General features: G+C 40.5%; 1 protein-coding gene across 1 annotated transcript; it reads left to right on the top strand.

Annotated features, from left to right (window-relative positions):
* The first annotated feature begins 1,372 nt into the window (after positions 1-1,372).
* On the top strand, positions 1,373-2,630 carry LOC311099442 (lymphotoxin-alpha-like). Its single transcript, XM_084140127.1, has 4 exons — positions 1,373-1,411; positions 1,547-1,583; positions 1,684-1,728; positions 2,112-2,630. The coding sequence occupies exon 4, from the start codon at positions 2,186-2,188 to the stop codon at positions 2,546-2,548; it is 363 nt and encodes a 120-aa protein (XP_083996253.1). The 5' UTR covers positions 1,373-1,411; positions 1,547-1,583; positions 1,684-1,728; positions 2,112-2,185; the 3' UTR covers positions 2,549-2,630.
* The last annotated feature ends 4,838 nt before the right edge of the window (positions 2,631-7,468 follow it).

Here is a 7,468-nt window from a genome sequence, read left to right as displayed (position 1 = left end):
TATAATGGAGATGATCAGTAGTTATTTGTGTTATCAACATTCTTATTGTGGTGGTGGTCATTCATGCATGCAAAGTAGGATCTGACTATGGAGCAAATCCTAACTTCCACTTTCAGGCTATGATGATGACTTGAGGACATTTTGTCTGCTGACAGGGACATTTAGGTTAGTCACTAAGACATTTCCTTTCTTCATGGGACTCGTAGGTTGATGTGATGCAGCTGCTGAATGGCACACAGGCTATTTTTCCGTACCTATTCACAATCGTATGTATTTTGTTCTTGGTCATAGACTGAATGGTCGGTAAAAGAGTGTCATGCTTTTGTCCACATTGAACTGCCTTAATTTGAGCATGAAATTACATAATTTGCTGTACTTTTTTGTAAATGGTATCAGTGGTAGGATTCCAGGACAGTTGATTGTTTATGGCTGTGTCTAAGTAGCCTACAGTACCTGCACTTATGCATTGATGTCAATGGGAGTGAAAATGTGATTTAAAGGGGCAATCTGCGAATGGTTCATACATTTTTTGATTTTTAAATTAATTATATATAGGCCTTCCCATTGATTCTTAAAGAATAAAACATATAAATGCCTCATGAGCTTAGTTCAACTGTCGTACCCCGTCATATAGGCCTAAGCTTGTTTTACTTGTTTCACTCTATTGTTTGTAAACAATGTCATTGTGAACAAACACTAGCTGTATATAACCTCAAACAAGGTTAACACTGGTCAGTCCTTGCACCCAAAGATCTGTCTATGAATTTGAGAGTGCTTACATTTCTCCATCCCTATCCATCCCTCAGCTGTTTACCAAAACAGTGGCCAAGTGTCAGCTTTTTCTTTTGTTTTGTTTGAAACTCAGATTGACCCTTTAAACGGAAGTTAGGATTGCCCTTAACTTCCTGTTTCTCAGAATGTGGGCTAAAAGACTGCAAAGTGTTTACAGTTGTAGCAACAGGCCTACATTATGTGGTCTTGTAAGGCGTGGCAACTGTAGAGAAGTTTAGCCCACATTATGAGTAATAGACCATGGTAGGGACAAATATAGTCTATAGCCTATGCAAGACGGGATTTTCCTGCTGCAGTCATGCAGGGAATGGCATTGTCAACGCAACTGAGTAGTGTAGGTGGTACCATAACTGTATAAATTTGGATGCATTTCATGAAGAAATATTAGGCTACTTTATAGTCGTGTTCTGATATGGAGACGTGCGCGCTGAATAGCAATATCCCCCAAGACGCAGTAATTTCAATGGCGCAGCAAGAGTCCGTTCTTGTCTTGCTCAAACACTGTCAAGAGATGAGGCGACATGAGAGTCTCTTGCGTTTTTTCACGGTATTCTTGGTTATTGGTTGTGCAGCTGTATTTTTCTTTACGTACCATGTGATCAGAGACAGTAATCAGAAGGTAAGCATTGCAGGGGCATCCAGATGTTTTGACGGGGCACACAGATGCTTGGGTGCTTTGGCATTGGGTTTAAATTGAACTTTAATTCACTTCTGTCGGTCACCATTAATAGTTAACTTGTCTCTGTGTTTGTAGGATACATTTAATCCTGCAGAATACTCACGACAGCAAGGTAAATCTATTTCACTGGTATGATATGTGTTCCATATAGCACAGGCCTTGCTGACAGCAAGCATGCACTGATCATTATGTTTTCCTTTTCTTTCTACCAGATCGTCAAGGACAGAATCTGAAGAAGCCAAATGCTCACCTGACAAGTAGGTTAATTTAATCAAGCGTGTTTACATGCTGTTTGCATGTGAGTATTTGCAATTTAGCTACAATTTATTTATTGATGATTAGTACCAGTTCTTCTGTAATATAATTGTATTATCATGAAGATGTGCCTTTATGATGCCCTCATCTTGTAGAAACCACATGCTTTTTGGATATCACTGAGAAACCCATAATACATGGGAATGGTGTTATTCACTTGCCTAATCTAACTTCCTACTGAGTTTTCTAATATAGTGTGCCTACTGTGGGTCTGTGGTAATATTGTGTGAGAGCCTCTGTCAGGAATGTTGGATTTTTGTGTTTTTAATATTAAGTGTATATATTTATATTTTCTCTGATCCTCTCCATCTTCTCCTACCTCCAGCACCAACAAGCTGCAACAACTCAGTGCCTGCAGAATACATCCAATGGGATCACCAAGACACCGGCTTGGTGCACATGCAGGATTTCACCTATGACGAGAAGAAGCACGCTCTGGTTGTTCCTCGGGGAGGCCGATACTTTGTCTATGTGGGGATCAACTTTAGAATGCCGGATAAGGATGAGGTATCTAGAGAGGTCCAATTACTTAGCCTGAAAGTCCTGAAATACTCCAAGAGCTACGAAGATAATCGCCCTATCATGGAAGTCAGAGATAGTTTACCAGACGATGGGAGAAGAGAGACAAGGACAGTGTACACAGGACAGGTGGTCACTCTGGAGGAAGGGGACCTCCTGCGGGTGTCGATTTATGAAGACAATTATGAACTGATTGACTGTTCAGGAGAGTCCACCATGTATTTTGGTGCTTTTCTCCTCTAGACAAGGAGAACGTGTCTATGCCAAAAATATGCAGTTTTTGTGGATTTTTATTTTTTTATTTCCATGCATACTTTTAGTAAGATCAGTGCATTTATGTCTCAAGGCACAATCCTTATGGGTTTGGGGATACAAAACACCTGTAACATGCAGGTATTAGTTTGTAAGGCTTTCCATCTGACAAAGCTGACCTATTTAAATGTTTTAATAAATGTATTAATACATTGATTTCATAGTATGTACCGTTTGCTACCCATCTCCCTTCTTGATCAAGATTAATTAAATTGTTGTTCAAGAATTGTTGTTAAATACCTTATTAGGATTTTATAGAGTGTGGAGTGTAGTTCAAATCCTAACTTGATATACATGCACATGTCAAACCTTTGCCTAACTCTTGAATGCAAGTGTTGTGCAAGGGTCAAGGTAGGATTTGACCTGTAGGCTACGGCCACACAGAGACATATGAAGATGTATGAAAATGCATGGGCATCATCATTTTCTTTTTTTGGTCCATTCAAAGTTTAATTCCAGTCAACTATTGTTGAATACCCAATACGCACAAAGATTGATATACTGTGCGTTCTCTGTTGTCCATCACCTGTTAACGGATTATTAAGGGTATATAACAAAGTATTGAGAAACTTTTGTTATTGACCAAATACTTATTTTACACCATAATTTGCAAATAAATTCATTAAAAATCCTACAATGTGATTTTCTGGATTTTCTTTTCTCAATTTGTCTGTCATAGTTGACGTGTACCTATGATGAAAATTACAGGCCTCTCTCATCTTTTTAAGTGGGAGAACTTGCACAATTGGTGGCTGACTAAATACTTTTTTCCCCCACTGTATGTGCAAATAGAGATACTGGGGTGCAAAAGAGCAAAATAAATAACAATATAGGGATGAGGTATCCCTTTAAATATACTGTATGTTACCAAGTCAAAGTTTTATATAGACTTTTCAGTGAATAAAGTATTACATTTTTTTAAACAATCTTATTTGTAGTTTGGGATTCTTCCTTGAATGAAAAAAGAAACCAGAGGCAGAGCAGTGAACGTTGGATATATGACAACTAAACTTTCCCTGTGCATGGAAGTCTAAGGATGAATCCTGACCTGAAAAAGTAGTGTCATCATCCCTGGAAGTTTTCAATTGCTAAGTCAGTGGAAGTGGTCACAATGTGTGTGTTTCTACACTGCAGTTATTCAATCCGCATCGTGGAAGTTCAGCTTTACAGCGTGATTGAAATGTAAAGGCAATGGTCCTGCTTTAGCGGAGACTACAGTCACGGTAAACACTGCATATGTCGGCTCAATCTGAAATTACCTTCACATTTCTTTAGTGATATCCAATTGGTAGTTACAGTCTTGTCCCATCACTGCAACTCCCGTACGGAGGCAAAGGTCGAGAGCCACACGTCCTCTAAAACACGACCCTGCCAAGCCGCACTGCTTCTTGACACACTGCTCGCTTAACCTGGAAGCCAGCCGCACCAATTTGTCGAAGGAAACACTGTATAACTGGCAACCGAAGTCAGCATGCATGTGCCCGGCCCGCCACAAGGAGTCGCTTGAGCACAATGGGACAAGGTCTCCCGGTCGCAGCCGACACAGCCTGGGATCAAACCCGGGTCTGTAGTGACGCCTCTAGCACTGCGATGCAGTGCCTTAGACCGCTGCGCCACTCGGGAGGCCCACCTTTACATTTCTATCGCGGAATCTGCAACTTTTCAGCTTCACGGATTGAATCGAGTCCTTACTCTGTCACCTCTAATCTTAAACATCATTAATCACTCCATATTGTTTACCCAAGTACTGGTCTCCTCACGGAAAAAACTAAATATACTCATGAGAATCATGTACTTCCTGAGCTTTAAACATGCAATCTGCAATTGCTGCAATAGCTACTTTTGAGTTTGTGAAATACAGTTAACTGTCAACATAAGGGAAACATCTGAGTAAATGAGGGAGACAAAGTACACTACAGTGCATTCAGAAAGTATTCAGATCCCTTGACTTTTTCCACATTTTGTTAGGTTACAGCCATATTCTAAAAATGATTCAATAGTTTTTTTCCCTCATCAATCTACACACAATACCCCACAATGACAAAGCAAGAACTGGTTTTTAGAAATGTTTGCAAATGTATAAAACAAAACAACCCGGAAATATCACATTTACATAAGTGTTCAGACCCTTTCCTCAGTACTTTGCTGAGGCAGCGATTACAGCCTCGAGTCTTCTTGGGTATGACACTACACGTTTGGCACACCTGTACTTGGGGAGTTTCTCCCATTCTTCTCTGCAGATCCTCTCAGGCTCTGTCAGGTTGGATTGGATGGGGAGCGTTGCTGCACAGCTATTTTCAGGTCTCTCCAGAGATGTTTGATCGGGTTCAAGTCCGGGCTCTGGCTGGGCTACTCAAGGACATTCAGAGACTTGTCCCGAAGCCACTCCTGCATTGTCTTGGCTGTGTGCTTAGGATTGTTGTCCTGTTGGAAGGTGAACTTTCGCCCCAGTCTGAGGTCCTGAGCACTCTGGACGAGCGGTTTGCTGATGTCAATGTTGTGAACAGAGTGCCCCATGGTGACGGTGGGGGTATGGGCAGGCATAAGCTATGGACAACGAACACAATTGCATTTTATCGATGGCAATTTGAATGCAAAGAGATACTGTGACGAGATCTTGAGGCCCATTGTTGTGCCATTCATCCGCAGCCATCACCTCATGTTTCAGCATGGTAACGCACGGCCATGTCGCAAGGATCTGTACACAATTCCTGGAAGCTGAAAATGTTCTTCCATGGCCTGCAAACTCACCAGACATGTCAGCCATTGAGCATGTTTGGGATGCTCTGGATCGACGTGTACGATGCTCTAGATTTTCGTGTCCCACTCCATTGAAGAGGAGTGGGACAACATTCCACATGCCACAATCAACAGCCTGATCAACTCTATGCGAATGAGATGTGTTGTGCTGCATGAGTCAAATGGTGGTCACACCAGATACTGATCCATGCCCCTACCTTTTATTTTAAGGTATCTGTGAAATCCATAGATTAGGGCCTAATTTATTTATTTCAATTGACTAAGATTTCCTTATATGAACTATAACTCAGTAAAATCGTAGAAATTGTTGCATGTTACGTTTATATTTTTGTTCAGTATACATCTTCAGGACCAGTTGAAGTGGACAATGTCAGATGTGATTGTGATTAATGATCGTAGTGTGCTGGAAAAAATACTATTTTGTTTGTTTCATTATCTACTTCTTAGTTTTCCAGGGAAGTGACAGTTGGCCACATTCCTTTCCCACGGTTAAACAATTATATAACTGAAAGGATATAGTAAAGGAAGTTCCTTCAAGTTAAAAATAGCCCAGTGTGGTTATTATAAGGTTGTGTGGGTGTGTATGTCTGCCTGTGTCTGTGTATACTCTACTACAGCGTGGAAAAGGGTGTTCCCCTCAGGTCTACACACTACAAACTAGGCACAGACTTCAGTTCAATGTCTTGTTTTGATTCACATTTGGTTGAGTTGTCAACTAACGTGAATTCAACGTGAAATCAACAAAATTACACATAATTGGATTTAGGTTAAAGGTTGGGTGAAAAAAAGACGAAATGCCTTTACGTTGATTACTTTTTGCAAATCCAATTAGTTTTCCACATTGATTTAACGTCATCACATTGATTTTTGGGGTTGAAATTAAGTGGACACAACGTTGATTCAACCAGTTTTTGCCCAGTGGGTAGGTCGCTACAGACAACTTTGTCATATTTTCATTAATAATTTTAGACATAACACTGTTTGATATTTGGACAGTTTTCACAACTTAAGGACCAGACAATAAAATAGGTTTAGAATATTAGAGGAAATGGAATGGATGTGAAGGCATTCAGTAGGAAAAAGAGTACGGGCTGTAGATAATGGATTCAGTCAGTGGACTCTGTAGTGTTTGGGCTTGGAGTCTTGGGTTGACATCATCACCATCAATGATAGGTAGAGAACCTGGGAAGAACCTTAGAGATACTAGATAGCTAGTAACGCACAGTGTCATGCAATGCGACATGCAGAGGAGGAATGTTAGTTTGGTCAGGTTTAAGTAGTGTGGCAGAGGTGAATAAGGAGAGAGAGGTGCTTGTTGAGTTGCTAGAGGAGCTGCACTCAAGGCAGCTAGTTGAAAGAGTTGCATTCAGGTCTGGTCCTCTCTCCTGAACTTCAGTTAATTCTTAACTCCATCAGAATGTCAGGAGCATCTTGTGATGATTAGTTTAATTGGGAAAGCCAGACTCGCAACCTTCTTCACAACAGCACACGCTGTGAGTGACAGTTGGCTTAAGATCTCAGGGATGTCGTGATTTTACCGATGTACTTCAGCCAACATGCTATGGTTTCACCTCCACTATATTAACCCCCCTTTGACCTCCTCCTATTCTACTGAACCCAAGCAGCTGGGCAGAGCCATTGTAACAGAATGCTTTCTATTCTGCGCAAAAAAATTATATACGAAAGAGGAATGGGATTTCAATATACTGTAGATTGGTAAAGAGGTCACATCTTTTGAAAGTGTGACACAATTTATCATCATACAGTGAGGGAAAAAAGTATTTGATCCCGTGCTGATTTTGTACGTTTGCCCACTGAAAAAGAAATGATCACTCTATAATTTTAATGGTAGGTTTATTTGAACAGTGAGAGACAGAATAACAACAACAAAACCCAGACAAACGCATGTCAAAAATGTTATAAATTGATTTGCATTTTAATGAGGGAAATAAGTATTTGACCCCCTCTCAATCAGAAAGATTTCTGGCTCCCAGGTGTCTTTTATACAGGTAACGAGCTGAGATTAGGAGCACACTCTTAAAGGGAGTGCTCCTAATCTCAGCTTGTTACCTGTATAAAAGACACCTGTCC

This window comes from Coregonus lavaretus, assembly GCF_964263955.1.
Source record: "Coregonus lavaretus genome assembly, chromosome: 24".
In the NCBI taxonomy this organism is placed as follows: Eukaryota; Metazoa; Chordata; class Actinopteri; order Salmoniformes; family Salmonidae; genus Coregonus; species Coregonus lavaretus.
The sequence above is the reverse complement of the archived record's forward strand: the minus strand, read 5'-3'. Positions and strand labels throughout refer to the sequence as shown.

Bases quoted from the DNA above. Each gene is read 5' to 3' on its own strand.
- LOC311099442 (XM_084140127.1), top strand. From the start codon at position 2,186: ATGCAGGATTTCACCTATGACGAGAAGAAGCACGCTCTGGTTGTTCCT.